Below are 21,160 nucleotides of genomic sequence, written 5' to 3' on the forward strand. Positions count from 1 at the left end.
GACAACTATCTGTCCTGGAGTGGTCGCCTGGGAAGAAGTACCCAAGTGACCTCACGTTGGAGGGCAGAGCCAAGATGGAGGCCAAGCTGCACATAAGGGAGCCATGAGGGGCTGGACCCGAAAGGCAGTAGGTTCTTTTTTTTTTTTTGCGGTACGTGGGCCTCTCACTGTTGTGGCCCCTCCTGTTGCGGAGCACAGGCTCCGGACGCGCAGGCTCAGCGGCCATGGCTCATGGGCGCAGCCGCTCCGCGGCACGTGGGATCCTCCCGGACCGGGGCACGAACCCGCGTCCCCTGCATCGGCAGGCGGACTCTCAACCACTGCGCCACCAGGGAAGCCCCAGTAGGTTCTTTGGACACATCTGGACTTTAGGTTCCCATGGGACTTGCGGAAGGGCATGGGGACTGGGGGTGGGAAGACTAGAGAGGCCTGACGTTTTCGGAGTTCACGTTGGCGTGACATCTGAGGAAGCGGGTCTGGCCCCTTGTCCTGTCCGAAACAAGCAGTAAAGTTTGCTCATGGCTGTGCTGCACAGCTTTGCGACCTTAGTCCTGGAATCCCCACTCCTGTCAGCTGACGACTGCACCTGCTTCTCAGTCCAGATCAGGGAGCAACACAGAAGAACTGCCCGTGATTGGCTGGAGACCACCACTGTTCTCCAGGACTCCCTGTCAAAGAATTACCACCTCCACACTGTCTGCACGGGTTCAAAGACAAAGCTTGTCATTCATTCTGTAACTGTGATTGACAGCGCTGGGTTAGGCATCTTAGTAGCTCTCATAACTTCTGATCTGGTCTCTTATGGTGAATCGTCAGTAATAAATATTTCAATGATTTAGAGATCAGGCTTCAAGATAAGATATTTCCGAGAGAGGTGAGGGGAATCTAAAATTCACCTAAATAACACAAAAGGGCTCTGGAATACCACTGCTGGGAGACGGCCTTCCAGATTTACTCAGACCTAGGGTAGGGAAACAGACCTAGACAAAGAAAGAGATATTCCCGGGGAATCAGGCCAGTCTCTGCAGACTCTGGACAGAGGTGGGACGGCACCTCGGAGGGGAGGGAGAGGTGGCTGGTTCCGGTCTGACGGCCCCTCTCTCCGCGAACTGAAGCGGAAAGCAAGAGGGCTCTCAGGGGCCAGGGGTGTCTGGGCCGGGCGGGTCGAACGCCCAGGGCACTGCGCCCCGCATATGCCGCTCCTGCAAGGAAAAGCTCTGGGTGCGTATGCGGCTTGTCACTTCCTGGGTGCGCAGCGTGAGCCCGAAAATGTCCTCGTGATAGCGTTGCTGATCCTGGAGGGGAAAGAGGGCGGGAGATCAAAACCCAAGTCGGAGTTGCCAGCGGGAGTGGGGGCGGCCCCCGGCCCCGCCCCTCCGCACCCGCAGCACGCCGATGACGTCGCCGGCCTCATCCAGCTCCATGTCGCCCTCTGTCGCCAAGATGCGCTGCACCGTCTGCAGGACGCTGGTTGCCATGGTGACATCGCCGCAGACAAACATGTGGCCCCGCTCGAGGCACAGCACGCGGTGCACCTCAGCAGCCAGCTCCGACCGCAGGATGTCCTGCACGTAGGTCTGAGGGGAGGCGGGGTCAGGGGCAGACCCCGGCGGGGCACCAGGCAGGGAAGGGCAGGCCCCGGGGGGAGCGGGCAGGGCGGGTCTTGGGTGCGGGAAAGATACCCAGCGCACCCGGTGGGGCCTTGGTGCGCTGGGGTGGGGTCTCAAGGGACGGAGACAAGTAAGGGGCGGGGCATGGGTGAGGGTGGGTGAGACCCAAAGGGGCCTTGGCACGAGGGTGGAGCCGAGTGGGGGCGGGCGTCTGAGCGCCACTGGGTCGAGCGGAGGGTGCGCACTGCAGGGGGCGGGGCCGGCCTGGGGCGGGGCCGGCCTGGGCCTGGGCCTAGGCGCCCCGGGTTACCCCTGCCCCCTCAGGGTCTCGCACCTTAGGGCTGTTGGGTTCCCGGGAGAAGGCGGTGAGGACGCGGCCGAACACCCCGCGCTGCTGGGCATCCTGCACCTCCTCGCGGTAGAGATGGTCGAGCTGGGAGCACCGGCAGCCGAACACCAAGGTCATGGGGGCAGGCTGCAGCCCTGCAAGCATGACTGCGGCTTGGGAGAGCCCTCCAACCCCCTCCTGGGGACACAGCCCTAGCTGGCCCTCCCACTGGCTACCCTCACCCAGGCTGAGGGGCCCACCCTTTACGGCAGAAACAACCACTCAGCTGTTTGGCCTCTAGGAGGGTTGGGATGCTTTCACAGAGATCCTGCCTGACGCTGATTTACAGAGAAGCCGAAGGTCACAGGAGATGGTGACTTCCCTCTGGTGGCATGGCCAGTAGTGACGCTGTGCTACGCTTGGGGCTTCTGACTCCATGCCCTTTGTACCATCCAACACTGCAGTCTGAGACTGTCTGGCCCCTTCCCTGCTCTAAGTCCATATTCTCCCACACCTTCAGTTCCTGCCCTCTACACCTTCCTCTTAGTCACAAGCTCCCTTCTTTTGATTTACCAGCTCCCCTGGGCACCCCATGCCCAAACTGAACATCCTGTAGCTTCCTTGGGTCTCAGACACACCTAAGTGACCTCTGACACAGTCCAGAGTCCACCTGGGGCATATCTGTCTTCTGAGTCCCAGCCCCATCTTCTCCAGACATCCGGGTTCCCTTTGTTGTTAATCCAATCCAACACTACTTTGTGCTGGGCACCAGGAAGCCAGACCAACAGGGCACTGCCCTTGCCTCTAGGCCTCCGACCCCCTGGTCTAATAAAATTCTTTTCACCTTTGTGGCCCTGTTCCTTGCCCTCTTTCCTACCTGGTTCCTGCCTTCTAGCCCCCTGCTCTTTTGTGCCCCTAAGTTGTGTGACTCCCTCCTGCCTTCCAGTCATTCCCTTGGGCCCCAGCCTCACCTTTGCTCTCGATGTCGTGTAGCCGCTCCTGCCAAAATCCCCGGAAGGGGGCGATGCCAGTGCCCGGGCCCACGAGGATGCAGGGCAAGCTGGGATCAGGCGGCAGCCGGAAGGAGGGAGCCCTAGCCAAGAGACCCTCCATCAGGCCCACTTTGTTTCCCCATATCCCCCATTCTTATCAGCCTCAGCAGGGTTGGGAGAGGAGAACTCAACTTCCGCTGAAAATGAGTTAATGCTTGTGTCTAGCTCACAGTAAACGCAAAGTGTTTAATAAAAGAACTCTGCTGATTGGCAGAAACTTCCTGGACCTGTGGTTTCTGGAGGTTGGGTCAAAGGAAATAAAGCTTAAATTTGAATTGAAGAATGTTTTGGTGTTTCAGTTCAGGAGATATAGAAAGTATGGGGGAGGGAAGGACAGACAGCCTTTTAGTTCATCATGGGTTCGCTGAGTGTCTTTGTTTTAAACCATAGCCTCGACATTGGCATTTGGTTTGTACTCACTAGATTGGCAGTTTATCTGTAATTTAGCCTGCTGGATGGGTTTGGGTCACTAGGCCTAGCTGGTACCATCCTGGGAACACTTCTTTGTCCCACCTGAGACTTCCAGCTCCTGGGTGCTGGATGGGGCAATTCTGAACACAGCAGGAGGGAGGGGTACCCTGAGATCCTTCCCTTTCCTCCAGTGCTCAGTGTTACTGTGGTAACCTAACCAGTTCTCCCCGGACTAAATGCGGATGGGGCCCAGTTCCCAAGCACCCTGCCTGCCAACATCAGACTGACCCCAGAGATGTAGGGAGGGACACCGTACACCGTCTAAAAGCAACAGGGCCGGCTGGATCGAATCCCAGCCCCGTCTCTGGGAACTGCAGTTTCAAGATAGGACCCTAAGTCCAAATTAGTGAAAGGCCCCAAACTTAGCCAGAGTTGTGAAGTGGGTGCCCCGTCCTGGATATGTTAAGTGGGGCGTCCCTGCTCCCAATCACACCTTCACCAAAGCTTCTACCCTCACCCTGTGCAACTGCCTGCCGATCCCTCCACCTGTCCTCGGCCATCCGTGACGCACTCTGCCACCCCTGCTTGGACAGACACTCTCTTCCTGGTGCCCCGCCGGCCCCCCTCCCCCGCAGTGCTCACTTACCCCCTGATGAAGCAGGGTACGGGGTCTCCAGCCTTGAGTTGGCTCAGCCACGTGGAGCAGACTCCATAGTGCAGGGGACCCAGCCCATCTAGGGGGTTGGGGAGGGAGGGGGCCAGTGAGGGGTCCATCCCGGGGTCACGGTGTGCTCCTGGTCCTGCCCCTGCTTCCCAGCCTCACCTTGAGTCCTGTATGCCAGCACAGCTACTGTGAGGTGGATCTCTCCTGGATGGGTGCTGGGTGCTGAGCTGACCGAGTAGTACCGGGGCTGGAGCAGGGGCAGCTGGGTGAGAAGCAGTGGGGCAGGCAGTGCCACGGATGGAAACTGCTCGAGCACCTCCAGCAGGGTGGGGCAGCGGAACCACTTCCACTCCTCGTAGCGCCGGGGGTCCTGGTGGGGGCAGGGGGCAGTGAGCTTGGAACCAGCTAGCCCTGCGTGATGACCTCCCTTCTTGACCCCTCCGGAGCTGAGCCTCCTGGGGTTTCTCCCCGCTCAGTAGTTCAGGCCAACAAACATTTCTTGAGCACCTTCTCCATGCTTTTTTTTTTTTTTTTTTTTTTGCGGTACGCGGGCCTCTCACTGTTGTGGCCCCTCCTGTTGCGGAGCACAGGCTCCGGACGCGCAGGCCCAGCGGCCTTGGCTCACGGGCCCAGCCGCTCCGCGGTATGTGGGATCCTCCCGGACCGGGGCACGAACCCGTGTCCCCTGCATCGGCAGGCGGACTCTCAACCACTGCGCCACCAGGGAAGCCCTCCGTGCTTTTTTTTTTTTTCATCCTTTTGGCTGTGCTATGTGGCATGTGGGACCTTAGTTCCCCAACCAGGGATTGAACCCACGCCCCCTGCTGTGGAAGCGCAGAGTCTTAACCACTGGGCCGCCAGGGAAGTCCCCTCCGTGCTTCTTTAAGGCGAGAGAATTCAGAGATGAGTAGGAACTCCAGAGCTGGGTCTTAAAGCCCCAGCACGATAGCCAGGTGGGCTCCCATCCTGGCTCGTCCTGCCTCACCGGCCCCTGCTCCCCACTGGAGTGGCCCCCACCTGGCTGAGGGTCTCGAGCTCTTGCTGTTCACTGGGCTCTTCAGCCAGGGTGCTGAGCAGACGAAGAAGTTGAGGGCTGGGCGGGGAGGTGATGTCCAGGAAAAAGGTGAGAGCCTGGCGCAGCGTACACGGGGGCAGCCGGGGGTCCCGCACCCAGCCGGGAGGAGGGCCACCTGGGGGGGGCACAGGGTGCTCTGAGGAAGGGGCCAAGCCGGAATTGCATTGCCTGGGGAGTACAGGGGGACTAACCACCTCACGGTGTCTTATCAGAGGCCTGGCCCTCGAACAGTGGTGGTGGGCCTGTATGGGCAGCCCCTGTGAGTGTGAGTGTGTGTGTGTGTGTGTGTGTGTGTGTGTGTTTGAGGGCTCCTGCCTTTCCCCACCCAGCTTGTTTGAACTCCAGGAACTGGTGCAGCATGAGGTAGACCTGATGCCAGCTACAGAGCGGGCTAGGCTGTCGGGGGTGGGTGGAGTGGGGAAGCCTTTGAAAGGAGCCCAGAGGGAGGGGTGGCCTTCTGCGGGGGGGGGGGGGGTGTCAGGGAGTTCTGAGAAGGGAGCCGCCCTCAGTGGACCTTCCAGCAACAAGGCCAGCCCGTCAGGAGGTGGCACAGCGCCTGTGAGTGGAGATGGCCCCCTTCCACCAGATCCTGAACCTGAGGGGACCCTGGGGACCAGAGGGATGGAGCCCCTCACCTGGGCTGCCCTTCTCCAGTTGCTCCACTGCCACAGACTCGGTGGGCGGCGGCGGGTCCTCCACGCGGCTCATCAGCGCCTCCACGAGCCCCGGCCGGTTGGGCGGGCAGATGCCTATGTGGTCCCCCGGCTGGTACTGGAGCCCCTCCTGGCTTCCAGTGTCCAGGCGCACCAGGATCGTGGCCCGGCTGGGGGTGGGGAGAGGGGGCAGTTATAGGAGGGCTGGGCAGGAGGGGGGCGGAGCCAGGGTCTGGGGCGTGAGGGGCGGGGGCCGGCGTGGTGGGGCCAATTGGTCCTCCTCACGTGGACTTGCTGCTTTGTAGGTTTTCCACCAAGAGGACTGTGGCCTGGAACATCTTCCGCCTGTGCACGTGGATCAGGCCTGCGGGGCGGGGGACAGATGAGACAGAGCCGGAGCCGGGGACCCTGGCCTGGCCCCTGAGTGAGTCGGTCCCGGGCCCAGGGGGAGCTGGGGGTCCAGCAGAGTCAGGGTGAAATCAGGGCCGCACCTGGCAGCAGCTGGAGGCCCTCGGCCTGGGCGCTCAGCCGGTACCTCTGGCGTTTCCAGCTCCGTTTGGGGCTGAAGATGTCCTGGGCCGCGGCCTGGGCATCCTCCCCCACGCAGAACGTCTCACAGGAGGCCTGGGGGGGGAGGAGGTGAGGGCTGAGGCCCTCTGGCCACCAGGGAGGGCCTGGCGGCGAGCAGCTCAGGGGCGCTGATGCGGGAGATGGAGCTGGGCCTGCTGGGGCCCGTCGCCACCTTCCATTCCTGGGGCTGCCGGAGCAGAGGCGCCCGTCTCAGGCTTGCACCTGTGGGACAGGCAGCCCCGGGGGCAGGGGGGAGAGTGGAACCGAAACGGAGGCTGAGACTGATGGCATCGTGTCCTTCAGCCCGTTTTGTGTCTTGGCCGCTGTGTTAGCTATTCCTTTGCATGATTTTTGTCACGTCCGCTCGTTAGTTAACCTGGTGAATGTTAATTTGTGTCCCAAGGAACGCAGAGCTTGGCACCGGAAGCTTCAGCGAACGCATCTACGCGTTCAGACCTGTGTTCACATTCTCACTCCTAGACTTAACAGCTTGCAGGCCTCCTTCTCCCTGTCTTTACACCTCCTTAGGGTCTGCTGAAGATAATGACATGCTTCTATAAAGCCCTTAGGTGCTCCTGGAGTGGGCACAGAATTCCGGTGGCCTTGGGAGGGGTCTCCGACTGGTCTGTCTTCCCCCGCACTGCACACCAGGGGCTAGAGGGGGCCCCTGGGGCAGGACCCCTGGGAGGGTGTGTATCCTATTTGTTTCTGCTCAGGTGCAAGCCTGGCGAGCCGCTTCGCCGGCCATCAGCTTGAAATCTAGGGCTCACCCATGACGGGCTGCTCCCACCCGTATCACCAGTGCGTTAATCTTTCTTTTGTGTGTGTAAAGTCTTATATCTCTTCCTTCCTTCCCCGGCCCCCTCCCTTCCTTCCTACCCCCACTGCTCCCACCCTGCTTAGCTCAGAGCCTTCCTGCTCTGGCTGGATGCTCCTCCCATCGGCCCTGTGTCTCTAAAGTGGTGTCCCCGGCCTCATGCCCTCTCCTCCCTTCTCCTGTCCCACTCCCAGCTTCCTGCCGATTCCCTTGTCTGGATTCTTTAGTCTTGTTTCCCATTCCCTCTTCTTCTCCCCAGCAAACACTGCACCTGTGCTGGCCGGCCCTCCTGCTGGGATGCCCGCCTCCTTCCCATCAGTCCAGACCTGCTGAGCTCAAGCCTGGGGACCTTGGCGGGGCCAGCGCTGCCCTGGAGCAGTGTTAGGACTGCGAGAAGGAGGCCCGTTCAGCTCCAGGCGTGATCCGCAGACCAGGCAGAGCTGCTCTGGAGGAAGCCCAGGCTTAGGAATTCATGGCCCTGGGCTGGCCCCTCCTGTACTCCCCTAGCCTAGGACCCCCTCCAGTCCAGGCACGGCCCCAAACCTGCCTAGCCTCTGACTTCCTGTAGTTCCTCAGCTTCAGCCCTCGCCTCTGACTAACCCTCTCTTGATCCTTCCCTTCTCCCTCCATCCTGCCCTGCACCCCTCCCTCTGTGCCCGTGGGGGAGGGGGCGGGCAGCCCGTGCCTGCCTGAGGCTGCGGCCTGCGCCTGCAGAGGCCCTAGCAGCTCCACCCGTGCTGTCAGGGCCGTGTCGTCCCTCACCACTCGGGACTCAGCCAGAAGGGCTGGCTGTGCGGTGGCAAAACGAGGGTGGATTTTGGAGGAACAGGACGGGGCCAGAGAACCCAACGAGTCCGGGCATCGGGGAGGGCCCCGCCTCCGTAGGTACGGCAGGTCTCGGGAGCAAATGTCCAGGCTGGAGTGACTTAGAATTGCGGGGGCAGGGTGGCGGGAGCGAGACGTCGGGAAGGGCCCAGGGGCTCACCTGGAAGGCAGCCTGGGCCCAGCCACGGAAGGCCTCCTCCTGGCCGCACAGCTCATCGCCCTGGCCCAGCTGAAGCAGCCGCTCCCCTCCCAGCTCTTCCAGCCGCGTGTCCACCGCACGAGCAAAGGCGCAGAAATGGGGGTACGCCCGGGAGCCCAGCCCAAACACACAGAACCTGGGGTGCAGGGAGCCGTCAGCGGAGGCCACCTCGTCCCCCGCTCCCCGGGGCCCAGGCAGCTCCCCTCCCCCGCGGCTCCCCTAGCCGAGCCTCCCCGGACCTGAGGGTCCCCAGCGCCCCTGCGCTGTCGGTGTTACTGGACTCCTTCCTCTTCCGCCGCCAGGAGGACACCAGCGGGTCTGAGCAGGAGACGCTGTTGAAGCGGATTTTGTAACTCCTGCAAGAGAGGAGGGAGACGGGGTGTCACAGGGGACTGGAGACCAGGCGGGGCCCAGACGCGGCCAGGGGACAGCCTCAGGGTCTCCGGAACAGGCTTGGGATCGGGGCTGCGGCCCCAGGGGGTCTCTGAGCCTCCAGGCCCTGCCTCCCCTCCTGTCTCTGAAGGAGACCTCAGGACTGACGGCCCCTTAGAGCCCCGGGGCCTGGAGTTGGGGGGTCGCAAGGAAGAGGGTGTCCTGAGGCCCCGCTCAGCTGTCCTCCAGCTCGTTGGGAAAATGAGTGTGGAGCCGTGGGAGAACTCTTTAGACCTCCTTTCCTTTCCTTGTTTTTTTTTTTTTTGCGGTACGTGGGCCTCTCACTGCTGTGGCCTCTCCCGTTGCGGAGCACAGGCTCCGGACGCGCAGGCCCAGCGGCCATGACTCACGGGCCCAGCCGCTCTGCGGCATGTGGGATCTTCCCGGACCGGGGCACAAACCCGCGTCCCCTGCATCGGCAGGCGGACTCTCAACCACTGTGCTACCAGGGAAGCCCCCTCCTTTCCTTTTGTGTCTCCAGATGCCTCCCTGTCCCCCCGCCCCCAAAACTCCCATCCTACTCACTTGTGTTGCTCTGGCCGAGGGGAGCTGTTGTAGGGGCCCGACATCTCCATCAGCGCTGCCGCAAAACTCTGGCGAGGGCAAACGTTGGCATCACGATTAGTTTTGTTTTATTTCAAACTATACAAAATTTCATTCTACACTGGACTGGCCCTTGTTATTATTATTTATGACCTTAAATTTTAATTTGTTTTGAACATTTCAAAAGAGAGGTATTGGCTTTTTGAAAACATTACAGAAGCGTGTAAAGTAATAGAAGAGAAACTCTACCCTTCCCTTCCCTCCAGTCTCATCCCCCAAGGCATGTGTACCATGGACAGATGTTAAACTTTCTATAGTTTATTTTTTAAAGTAAAAATGGGATCCTATTATGTTTACCTGCTTTTTGTCAATAACCTATCATGGATATCCTTCCAGGTCAACACACCAAGATTGACCTCATTCTTTTTTTTTTTTTGGCCGTACTATGCGGCTTGTGGGATCTTAGTTTCCTGGCCAGGGATCAAACCCGGGCCCCCTGCAGTGGAAGCACAGAGTCCTAACCACTGGACTGCCAGGGAAGTCCCAGACCTCATTCTTTCGAATGATTACACAGCATCCCATCATTTGTAGGTACCATGGAGACTTCCCCCTGCCTGGGGATATCTGGATGGTCTAGGCACAATGCTGGAACACTCATATACACCTGTTTCCTCCTTCGCATATTTCAGTAGGGTAGTCCTTAGAAGTGGAACCGCTGAGTCAGAGGGTTTAAAAGCTTGGTGGCGTGGTCAGATGGTCCTGTAGCATCAGGATAGAGGAATGCTCTTTCCTCAGTCCTGTCCACACTGGATGTGACCAGTCCAATCTGATAGGTGGGAAATGGCTCTCAGTCTCCCTGCACTGCCTTGATCCTTAGTGGCACTGATATCTTCTAGAAAGCTGGGCCGTATCATATGCTGCCACGGACATAGCTTAGAACCACACACGACAATCTTTACACAGGAAAAACCAAAACGCGGCAAGGCCACAATATCCTAGGGTTAACCGTAGACGCATTTAGACGGTGAGCCTACAGGTTCACCGTAATTAGCATGGACGACCTTAAGTTTATTTCTTGAACATTTTCTTGAAGTGTAATGTACATAAGGAAAAGCACCCACCTTATAAATGCAAAGCTTTACAGATTTGCGTAAACTGAACCTACCTGTGTCATCAGCATCCCATCAAGAAACGTCACCAGCGTCCTAGAAGTCACCTTGGTGTCACCCCACCCCAGTCACTCCCCACCCCCTCTCTGGGGTAACCACCCGGTCTCCTGATTAAAAGCCCACGGAATTGTTCTGCCTCTTCCTGAAGCTGATACAAAGTGAGTCCCATGGTCTGATTCTTTCGTGTCTGGCTTCTTTCCCTCTGCGTGATGTTTGAGATTCATCTGTTTTGTTGGGTGTGGTTGTATTTTGTTGTGTGTGGTTGTATTTTGTTCACCCTCATGGCTGCACGGCATTTCAATAGACCACGATGTATTTATCCGTTCTACGGCTGAGAGTCATTTGAACTGTTTCCAGCGCGGGGATATCATGAACGGTGCTGCTCTAAATATTCTTGTTTGTGTTGTTAGTAAATATATACCATTTTCTGCAGGGCAAATTCCTAGGTTTGCTCCCTTTAGAAACATTTGAGGTAGAATGTACACATATTGAAACGCACGGAACTTAAGGGTGCAGTTCAATCGGTTTGGCTGTACGGTAGTTTCATTAAAAAAAAAAAAAAAAAAGTTAAACATAACATCTACCCACTGACCTAGCAGTCCCACTCCTAGGTATTTATCCAAGAGAAATGAAAACATAAGGCCACAAAAGCCTTGTACAGAAATGTTCATAACAGCTTTATTCACAATAGCCAAGCGCTGGAAACGGCCCAGGTGTCTGTCAGCAGAGAAGGAGAGAAATAAACTGTTCGTGCCATGGGCGTGGCTCAGCCATGGAGAGGAATGAGCCACTGAGTCACTCGGCAGCGAGATGAACCTCCAAAGCGGGGGGGAGTGAAAGAAGCCAGAATACCGTGCTCCCCTCTCTATGATGTTCTAGACCAGGTGACAGGAATCGGGACGGTGGTCGCCTTTGGTGGGGAGATTGAGAGGGGGATTGACTTGGGGAGTTGACAAGGGGGACTTTCTAAGTGATGGAAGTGTTCTCTGGCTTGATGGGGTTGTGGGTCACATGGAGGTAACTATTACTTTTATACTAAAAAAACGTAGTGACTCTAGTTTCTTTAAAAGGGAGGTCAGAAGCAGGGCTGAATGGGCAGCGAGGCAGGGGAGAAGGCTTCCATGAGCATTCTGCTCTAGGGGACTTGAGGAGGTACTTAGCGCTAAGAAGGCATTTAGAAACAGAAGCAGATATGGGCTCCAGAAATGAATGTTCCTGGGGACGGCCAGAGACAGAGAAGCAGGAAGGACAGTGATTAACAGTAAAGGATTCAGTGGTGGGACTCCAGTTTATTCCTTTCAAGATTTGTTCAGAAAGTGAAGTTTCCTAATCTCTGTTGGCATCTGAGCAGTGCTCTTTTCTTTTGTTAAGAGAAGAAGAAATGACAAAGCTGAGATCTCGCTTTAAGTGCCGTCTTTCCCATTTGTCAGTGCCTGGCCAGCCAGGAGGTGCCTTCCGTGTATTAAACACTTGCTCTGATAGTGGAAATGACTTGGGGACCCAGCTAAGCAGGTGTGTCTGTGTGTGTGTGTGGCGGGGGGCAGCCGCAAGGGTGGGCCTGGAGTGTGGCTTGTGCAGGCCCTTGGGTCCCAGTGGACTGTCCATGCTCCTACTCTCACGGCATCTCCACTTTCCATCATGGGGTTGGGGGTCCTGCCCAGCCATTCCAATTCTGAGTCTCCCTTCGTTCCCAGCGGCCCCTTTCCTGGCAGGCCTCACCTCTCCATTCTCTGGGGGATCACCATTCCCAAAGGTGCTGGTCACCACCAACACCAGCGTCTCGTGCTCCAGGGACACCACGTCATACTCATCCATGCACAGAACCTGTGGGCAAGGAGAAGACCATGTCCTGGGGAGCTGTGCTGCGCTGCTCTGGTTCTTTTTATTCTAGTCCTCCCGGCAGGGCAAGATTCAGGCCCCGACTCGACCCCTGAACCCCTGAGGATCCCGGGGTTCCTCGTGGGCCCTGCCTTGTGACCCTCTCCTGTTCTCCAGGCTGTGTCTGAAGGTGGGGGCAGAACCCCCCTTCTTTTCAGATCCCTGCCCTCTGGGCTCAGTCCTACCCGAGGGTCGAAGGCCTTCCGGAAGAGCCTCCCCAGCTGCTGTGCGTAGCTCTGGGCCCGGCCGGTCTCGGAGGCGTACAGAATCGTCGCCTTCACTCGCTTTGCCATCACGGTGCCCATGAGTGAGGCAGAGATCTTCACCGCACTGTGGGCAAGGGTGGGGTGAAGGGGTCCCGGGCGCACAGAGACGGGGCCTCCCCAGGTGCGTGACCCAAGCAAGGTCTTGGTGGGTGTGGAGGGGTGGAGTGCCCAGACCACTGCTGGCGATGGGGGGAGGGTCTGGGTATGTGGGAGGGAGGGCAGCACTCCCAGGGAACCTACTTGGCCACTTCCTTAAAGGTCTTCTTCCTGGTGATGCCGGTGCCCTTGGCTGTGCTCCCCTTCCAGGGGTCTGGCTACAGGGAAGCGATGGGGGGGCGGGAGTGGAGGGAGAGGTAAGGAGAGAGAACAGAAGGTTGGAGGCCCCTGGGGCTGCTCAGTCAGAGCTGGCATGGTGGGCAAGAGCCAGTGGGGTGGGCACCTGGTAGCGGAAAGCAGGGGACAGGACATAGTTGACCATCTCCTGATGGAAGACTGGGGTGAGGCTGCCCGAGATGGGGGGCACGATCCAGGCCCAGTCGGCAGGGCAGCCCCCCCTGGCCTTCTGCTCGTTCTCCAGGTGCTTCATGAAGGAGGCCGTGGCAGCGTGGTGGTCCACAATGGTCACTTTGGCAAGCTGGGGTGAGGGACGGGCTTAGACTCAGCCCATAGACCCTGCGCTTCCGTCACCCCAAACCTAACATCTACCGTCTTCCCTGAACCAGTGTCGCCCCTAACTGCGGCACGCGTGGTCAGCAGGCAAAAGGAGCTCCAGTCTGTGCTCTCGGTATGCCTCCCACACCCAAAGAGCCGAAACTCTCGAGACCACATAGAAGTACTCAGCAGGCACTAGTTTCCTCCAATGGCAATGCCCAGCATGCCCTCGTCCTGGAATTAGAGTTTCCAGAATCCAGTGGGTCCCACCAACTGCAATACCCAGTATGCCCTGGGGGCCAGAATTACCGAGCATGCACTAATCAGCTAGGTTCCCATAATTACAGCGCCTGGGACTACAGGCCCGGCGCGCCCCGTGGCGCTCAGACTCGGGAACTCCTTCCAGCTTTCTCTGACCCCCGGCCCAGTCTCTGAGTGCCTCCCTCTCTTCCAGCCCCGATCCCTTGTGCTCCTGGCCAGTCGGGGCCTGTGTACCTGGTAACTGTGCAGCACAGCCAAGTTGATTTCCACGGCTGCCTTATCTTTCCACAGGGATGAGGTGGTCCGGGTATCCAGGTCCATGCAGACGGCCACGTCCTGAGAGCAGGGGTGCGCGGCAGTGGTTGGCAGGGGGCGGGGGAGGGTGGGTGGAGAACATCTTTGTCTCCAGCTCGTGAGTGGAAGGGGTGAGGGCGGGTGGGTAGCCAGAAGGAGGCCTGAGTGCTTCACTTGGGGCTGATTCAGGTTCCTGCCTGCAAAGGCACCACAGGGCAGAGAGGGACCCTGGGGCCGGCCACATCTCAGCCCCGGGCCTTCATTTCTCATCTCTAAAACGGGTTTTACCATGTTTTGAGTCAAAATATGCTTTGAGAAACGGACGAAGGTTACAGTTACAGCTCCTGTCCCCAGAAAAACCACTGCATCTTCGCACGCAGGTACATGCCCCCCTTTGCCCTGACCTTGGTGGTTCCAGAGCCCTCCTCTGCAGTTCTAGGTCGGGAGGCCGACCGGACCTGACCTTGTTCAGATTCTCCGTGTTGCCGACATCCTATACGTGCCCCCAAGGCCCCCGCCCCACAGGTCCTCACCTCCAGGATGTTGTAGCGGTGGGGATCACACAGGTCCCGCATGCCAATCTCCGTGCTCATGTACCAGCCGCTGAAGGGGGCTGCAGGGAACTCCAGGCCCCCAATTTCCAGTAGCATGTTGGACACTGCTGGGAGGGCGTACCAGCGCAGGCCCAGGGCCGAGAACCACTCCAGCCTGGGGGCGTGAGGGCGTGGGATCAGCCCTGTGGAGCCTTGCCTACCGGGCCACCCCCTGGGCAGCCCTCTCCTCCACCCGTCCCGGCCCCTCTCGTGCTCACGTGGGGTGCTCCAGGGGGACCTCGAGGACCAGTTCGGGGGGCAGAACAAAGAGCTCTGGAGCCTCATCTGGGGTCTGGAGCAGCAGGGGCAGCACATCAAAGCGGCCGTTTCCTGGGGTCCAGCCGTGCTGGATGCAGAGCTGCGGGCAGAGCGGCCGGAGAGGGGAATGAGGGGCCCAACCTTGTGCCCTCCTCAGGGACCTGCTTCTTTGGCATCTCCCGTCCTTCGTCTCAGTGAGGTCTCCTCTCCCTGCTGCGCCGACCGCTCTTTGACTGGACCCTTTGGCCTCCTCCCAGAGCCCTCGGGCTGGCCTCCCCATTTCCACCTGCCCATGCCCACCTCGGTGATCTCCACGTTGGCTGGGTCCCCCCTCACGGAGCCGTCCTGCTGCCTGTAGCCCGCGTAGCGCACCAGTTGGCTGTTCCAGATGCGGAAGTCTCCGCGGCCCGGAGCGCGCTGGGGGAACACCGTGATGGCCGAACTGACGTGGGGACGAGAGCTGGTCAGAGCCCAAGTTCACTGCCTGTGCCTGGGGGAGGGGGTGGGGTCTCAAGCAGGGTGGGGGGCACTCACCGGAGGTTGCCCCGGTTGGTGGCGTACTTGACGTGGTTGCAGATGTAGGTGAACATCTCCTGTGCAGAGCTGCAATCCCGCGCGTCAAACACCTGAGCCATCCGAGGCAGGGGGACAGGAGGGAGACAGGGGTCTTGAGTATCAGCCCCAGGAGAAGGCAAGGACGCGGGGCAGGGACTAGTGACCTTGTCTGCAGCCTTCGAAGGCTGCGGGGGGTGGGTCACAGGCTGTGAACCATGGTTCTTTCTCCTCTCGGGAGCCTCCCTGACCATTTGCACCCACACTGACCCTTCCTGCCCTGCACCCCACACACCCGGCGTAGTCTGGCCTGTTCCTTATCTGCTCGCCGGGGCAAGTGTCTCCCCATCCCTACGGAAGCTGACTCGGCACCTGGTACAGAGGAGGGACCCAGTCACTGTCAAACTGATGATCGGGCCAGGGCACCAAATGATGGGGATGCCGCCTGGGGGTGTGGGTGGCGAGCTCCCCATTTCTCATGGTGCTCAAGCAAAAGCAGGTGGCCCCCGCCAGTCTTCTGACTCTCCTTGAGCACACTGATGATGGGAAGGGGGGTGGCTGCAGTAGGTGGCCTCCGGGGACTCTGCCCATCCTGACATTCCGAAGCAAGGAGGAGTCATCCTGACTGGTGGGGTGGAGGTCCCAGCAAGGGGCTGGGAGGTCCCTTTCCTGCTTCAGGGAGGAGGGGACTCATGTTGGTGATAGGGGCAGCGGTGACAGTGGCTGGCCTGGGGCCAACAGCGGGGTCAAATACGGAACCTCTGGTGGGTTCAGAGTTGAGCTGGACCTTTGAACAACTTCAAGCGTTTTGTTAAGTGTCAGACAGGATTGTTCTGATTTTATTTGCGCCTCCTTTGGGATTTACTCCGCACATGGCTTTCTTCCAAATTCTCTGGTGTCCGGTTACAACTAAGGAGGCCAAGGTCACGGATCCAGTTCCCCTGTGGGTCGGCTCGCTTCTGGTGGAGCCGGGCCACAGGCTGTTCCCGTAGCCCACGGGAGCTGAGTCACATGGCGGGGTGTGTGAAGGAGGGTGTGAGGCCCAGGCTCCGGGGGACTGGGGGGAGCAGTGTGTTTGGGGTGAGGACGCTGGGCTGGGCAAGCAGGGGCCTTTTTTTTTTTTTTTTTTTGCGGTACGCGGGCCTCTCACTGTTGTGGCCTCTCTCGCCGCGGAGCACAGGCTCCGGACGCGCAGGCTCAGTGGCCATGGCTCACGGGCCCAGCCGCTCCGCGGCATGTGGGATCCTCCCGGACCGGGGCACGAACCCGTGTCCCCTGCATCGGCAGGCGGACTCCCAGCCACTGCGCCACTAGGGAAGCCCGGGGGCCTTTTTTGGAAGACTGCTCTTGTTGCTCTGACCGTACCACCCCCCGGGATCACCGCTCAGCTGTCCTCACCTACTCAGTGCGTCCCTCTGTCCATCTGGGTGATTCTCCCCCCCCAGACAGCCAAGGCGCTGCTATGGGGCTTAACGACCAGGTGGTAGCTGCTGGGCTGTGGGCTCCCCTGGGGTAGAGGGAATGGGCGGGGTCTCCCCACTGCTCGGGAACCCCCCGGGAAGCCTCAGGAGCGTCGCAACCCATGTTTTCCTCTCCTGTGTCCCCCTGTCCCCACACTGGGTGCTGGCTAGCCAGCCACACCTGCAGCTTCCCCCACTGGATCCGGCCCACGCAGCGGGGGGCGTTGCGCCAGGCCTGCTTGGCCCCGAACACCAGCTCGCTCTCACGAAGCTGGTAGGTGCCTGTGGCCGCCACCTCGGCTTCCACTTCCTGAAGCCGCTCCTTGTGAGCCTGGGAGCCGCTCCTGGGGAGGAGAGGGGAGCAAGAGGAAGCCGTGGGCGGGGGAGGGCCCCCCGGCTTGGTGAGGGTTTGGCGAGGGTGGCGGTGTTGAGCTCCGGCCCCACGTGGTACCGGGATGGGGGGAATGCGAGGGGCCCTGGGGGAAGGGCCACCTGCCTCTAGGTCTCAGCAGGACCAGGGCCGAGGGTGGGCTGCGGGTCTCGGGGGAGGGCTTACCTCTTGATGGAGCTGTAGTACTGGTTGATGAAGTCCCTGGCCTGGCTCAGCAGCTGCTCAGGGGGCGGAGGGCCCTGGGAGGGTCGGCTCTGCAGTTTCCGTGGAAACACCAGAGAGCCCAGGCAGCGTCTGGGGGTGCAGGGCCCGTCCTGGATCGGGGTGGGGGGTGGTGGCCGAGAGAGCAGGGAGCATCAGATCAGGACCAGATCGGGGCTGGGGGCAGGGCCTGGAGGCAGAGTCTGGGGCAGAGGGAGGGAGGGTCCCGGGAGGTGTGCGTTGAGCCCCCCCACCCCCCAAGACTGGAAATAGCCGGGAGTTTGGGCTGGGCTAGGGAGGCTGAGAGTGCACGTTCCTTAGCTCGTCAGGCTCTTCCCGGTCTCCTCTCCCTTTGAGGGGACGGGCCTCAGCCATGTTGACCTTGACTTGGGAGACGGGGGGCTCCAGGCCTTACCTGCTGTGATTGCGCACACAGAGTGTCGTAGGTGATGCTCCCCGCCTCCCAGTTCTTGACGCGAGGGAACTTGGGCCCCTCTGGAGGCCGGGTTAGCTGGGGGCTGTTGGGAGCCGGGCTGGGGTCATGGGAGAGAAGCGTGTGACCCTTTGGACGTGCCCCAGAGACCTCTCTGCCAGCACTGAGTATCCAGTGATTGCCTGCTTGCTTGCCACGTGCTATCTCACCCTTCCTCCCAGCCCTTGCCACAGCCTTGGAAGGTAAGCAATATTGCACCCCGTTTACAGATGAGAGATCTGAGGCTCAGCGAAGTGAAGGATCTCGTCAAGGGCCGCACGGGCAGAGCTGCCGCTTCTCCACCCAGGCCCGCCGCACTCCTCTGGACGCTCAGCCAGACCCTGGGCTCCCGGGGCTGCGGCGCTGGGATCCTGAGGCCCTGGCCCGAGGCCGGGTCCTCATCCCCACTGCCTCCTCTGGACGTGGGGTGTCCAGCCCCCTGAGGTTGAGATGAGCCTGGCCTGGAGGGGACGGAGCCCCAGGAAGCCCCGGCAGGGATTCCTCAGCCCAGATTTCCCTCCGGCCTCAGAGGCCTTATCACTTCCTCCCAGGGCTGCCAGCCCAGCCTCGGGGAGGAAGGGAGGGATGCAGGCCTCCGCGCGCCTGTGCGGCCAGGCCCCCGGCCCCTTCGCCCTTCCGCGCAGAGCTGCCTGCAGCCCGGCCACCCCGGCTGGCCTGTCACCCCACCTGGCCTCGGGCTGCGTCCTTACTCTCTCCAGGGACCTCTGCCCCAGGGGCGCCCCTGCTGGGGTCTGGGGCTGCAGGGTCAGTTTGGGGGTTGATGGCCAGTGGGAGGAGGGGTCTGGAGCAGGGGAAAAGGGCCTAGCTGCTCTCTCTTCACAGTTCCTCCCGAGGGCCTCAGTCTCTCCCCCGTCCTCTCAGTCCCTGTACCTACCTCTCCCCAGCTCCTTTCCACTCCTGTTAAATAATCATGGCTGTCTGTCGGTCTTGCCGTGAACTAGAAACTTAACAGCAACTCCATGGGGTCAAGTACTGCTATCTCCATATTTTGTACAAACGGAGGCTCAGAGAGGTTAGGTAACTTGCTCAAAGTCGAACAGCTCTTGGCAGCAGAGCGGCGTTCAAACCCTGGCCATTCGCACCTGGTGAGCTGGCACCCTCACCCCCGACCTTCACCTGTCGCCTGCCGGCCTGGATCCCGGCCTCTTGTCTGAGGCTCCCTGACCATCTTGTTCTGTCCACGCTGACAGCCGTTTGGGTGGGCGACCTGGCCCTCCTGCCTGGGCTGCAGGCTCCAGCCCTTCCAAGCTGGGCCTTTAGGCCTTGACCTGCCCCCCTGCCGCCTGTTCCCAGCCTCCGCAGCCCTCACCTGTGGTCTGGCGCGGGCGGGGGTGCGGGTGCCGGTGCCCGGCTGGGCTCGGGCGCTGGGGAGGCCGGGCCCTGCTTGCTGCACAGCCCGAGGCCCAGCCCCAGCCCCAGGCCGCAGGGTGGCCCGGGCTCCTGGCCCACGCTCTTCAAGTTGCCCATGTCGGCTTCGGCCGCGTCTGCTCTGTGGCTCCCGGCACAGCCTCAGCCTTTTCCTTAGGAAGGGGAGGGGGCAGTGGGAGGGGGCTCTCCACTGCGGGCCCTCGCCCCGCCCCTGCCCCACACACAATGGGACAGGAACAAGCCCGGCTGGGAGGCTCGAAAGCCTCGGCTCCATGCCCGCAGGCCCGGAGGGTGGAGGGCCGGACGCCTGGGTTCCGCTCTGAGGACGAGGGAAGATAAGTGGGAACCCAGGTGCTGGCAGACCCCTGGGGCCCGAGTGCAGGAGCTGGGGTGCAGGGGAACGGTGGGGTGGGCTAGCCAGAGCACCAGCAAGACCCTTCTGTGGTATCTGACCAGAGGGCAGGTCTTCCACCTCACCCTTGCTGGCCTTGCCCTGAGGGGTCAGACAGAAGGGGGGCACTGGGGCAGTGGCTGGCGAGGAGTCCCTGCTCTTAGTGACCGCAGGGACCTCTAGGGTCACCCCGGTGCCCTCCTTCGCCACCTTCCCTACATCTAAGGGCTCCTGGACCCCTACCTTTGAGTCTTTGGGGGTTCTTGGGGGTACAGGCTCAGCAAGGATACCGTGACCCTTTGTCCTTGGGTCTGGCATTAGGGTATCCCTTTCCATCCCAGCCCCAATTTCCTGGAACCCCCGCCCCCTGTGACTCAAGTGGGGGACACAAAAGGGCAGGAAGCTACCACCCAGGGCCTCCACGCCCACCCTGTCATACCGTGACGCATGCTTCCCTGGGGGAGGTCGGTCAGCAGACAGACCCAGCAGTCAGGGCTGGGGCAGAGACTGACCACTGGGGAAATCTTGGGGCCCTAGCAAGAGCGGGGTGGGGGTGGTGGGGGTGAAGGGAAACTAAATTCCCAGAATGCAAGTGGTACACATGGGCACTCTTCAGGTACCTCAAGGAGTAGTGCATGCTGGGGTTTGTAGTTCTAAGCCATCTAGGGGCTGGAGAAAGGCCGTGAGCTGGGGTTTCTGGGTCTACAGGGATCCAAGCCTGGCGGATTTGAGACCACAGAGACTAAGAGAAACTGTGAGAAAGAAACGGAAGTTGAGAGACTGGGATAGGCAGAGACAGGGAGAGGCAGACCGGCAGACAAACAAACATGTAGATTTGTGTTGGCTGGACTACTTTGAAAAGCAGTGGAGGATATGATTGGTGTGGGCCTGGGTGGGGGGCGGGCAGGCGGACCAGCCGGAAGGAATGGGCCGTGCTGGGAGCTCTGGGATCACACCAAGAAGGTGGGGTCTGCCAGTTCGGAGGCAGGAGGGTGAGGGGGCTTTGTAGACACGGACAAGCCTGAGCTCCTGGGCTTCCAGAAAACTTTGCTGCCCCTCCGTCAGCCAAGGGGCAGGTGAAATGCAGAAGCACAGGGCCTGTGCTCATCCCGGCTTTTGCCCGCCATGGCCCTGGAGCCCAAGGCCCCACCCCGCTCGCCTTCCTTTCTCAGGGAGGCAGGAGATGGGAGCCAGGCGCCTAGCTCTCAGGTACTCTTCCCCGCCATGCCTGAGGCGCTGAGGCAGACAGACCCCACTTCTGGCTCCCATTCAGCCACCACCTAACACGCGCGTGACTGAGAATGACTCCTTTTTCCGGATTCCAGTTAATGGAGCTGTGGCTGGCCTCCCCTGGGACAAGGTGGCAACAAGCATCAGGTGCTGAAGTCTTCACGACCTCTCGCCTGCAGCACTGACCATAGCCCTTCCCTGTGGACTCCGGACCTTGGGTCTCCCCTCCCATCCGCGCTCCACACTACGGCCAGATTCATCTCGAAATCAGGGCTAACGTCATGCTTTGGCTCCCCCTGAGACCTTCAAACCAAGGTCTGGCCCAGCCCTCAATTTCCCAGATGTGCTACTCATGCCCTCTGTTCTAGACAAATGGGCTTCCTCACAGATTCTCAAACTGTCCTTGTGTTTTCCTGCCCCTGGGCCCTTGCTTATGCTGCCCCCGCCTCCTCTCCCTTAGCCTTCTGACTAAAGGAGATCTTTCTTTTCCTTCCTCGTGGCCCAGCCTTGGCAGCCCAGGAGGAC

The 21,160-nt window shown here is 60.2% G+C and overlaps 1 protein-coding gene across 1 annotated transcript; it reads right to left on the reverse strand.

The window, feature by feature from the left end:
- Positions 1–452: 452 nt before the first annotated feature.
- Positions 453–19,115, reverse strand: NOS3 (nitric oxide synthase 3). The gene is made up of 26 exons (XM_082661430.1): positions 18,956–19,115; positions 17,569–17,686; positions 17,118–17,266; positions 16,743–16,905; positions 15,084–15,175; positions 14,850–14,991; positions 14,510–14,649; positions 14,232–14,406; positions 13,639–13,740; positions 12,932–13,126; positions 12,733–12,806; positions 12,412–12,556; positions 12,068–12,172; positions 9,162–9,229; positions 8,444–8,560; positions 8,166–8,340; positions 6,285–6,417; positions 6,079–6,157; positions 5,776–5,963; positions 5,083–5,255; positions 4,225–4,435; positions 4,048–4,135; positions 2,910–3,031; positions 1,945–2,093; positions 1,383–1,577; positions 453–1,295 (listed from the first exon to the last, which is right to left on the reverse strand). The coding sequence occupies exons 1-26, from the start codon at positions 19,111–19,113 to the stop codon at positions 1,134–1,136; spliced, it is 3,618 nt and encodes a 1,205-aa protein (XP_082517556.1). The 5' UTR covers positions 19,114–19,115; the 3' UTR covers positions 453–1,133.
- Between the last annotated feature and the right edge of the window lie 2,045 nt (positions 19,116–21,160).

This window comes from Grampus griseus (genome assembly GCF_964374135.1).
Source record: "Grampus griseus genome assembly, chromosome: 9".
NCBI classification, from domain to species: domain Eukaryota; kingdom Metazoa; phylum Chordata; class Mammalia; order Artiodactyla; family Delphinidae; genus Grampus; species Grampus griseus.

Bases quoted from the DNA above. Each gene is read 5' to 3' on its own strand.
- NOS3 (XM_082661430.1), bottom strand. From the start codon at position 19,113: ATGGGCAACTTGAAGAGCGTGGGCCAGGAGCCCGGGCCACCCTGCGGC. The intron at 14,407-14,509 runs GTGAGCACGAGA...TCACGCCCCCAG, and splicing joins GTCCCCCTGGAGCACCCCAC to GCTGGAGTGGTTCTCGGCCC. The intron at 12,557-12,732 runs GTAGGTTCCCTG...CCTTGCCCACAG, and splicing joins ACCTTTAAGGAAGTGGCCAA to TGCGGTGAAGATCTCTGCCT.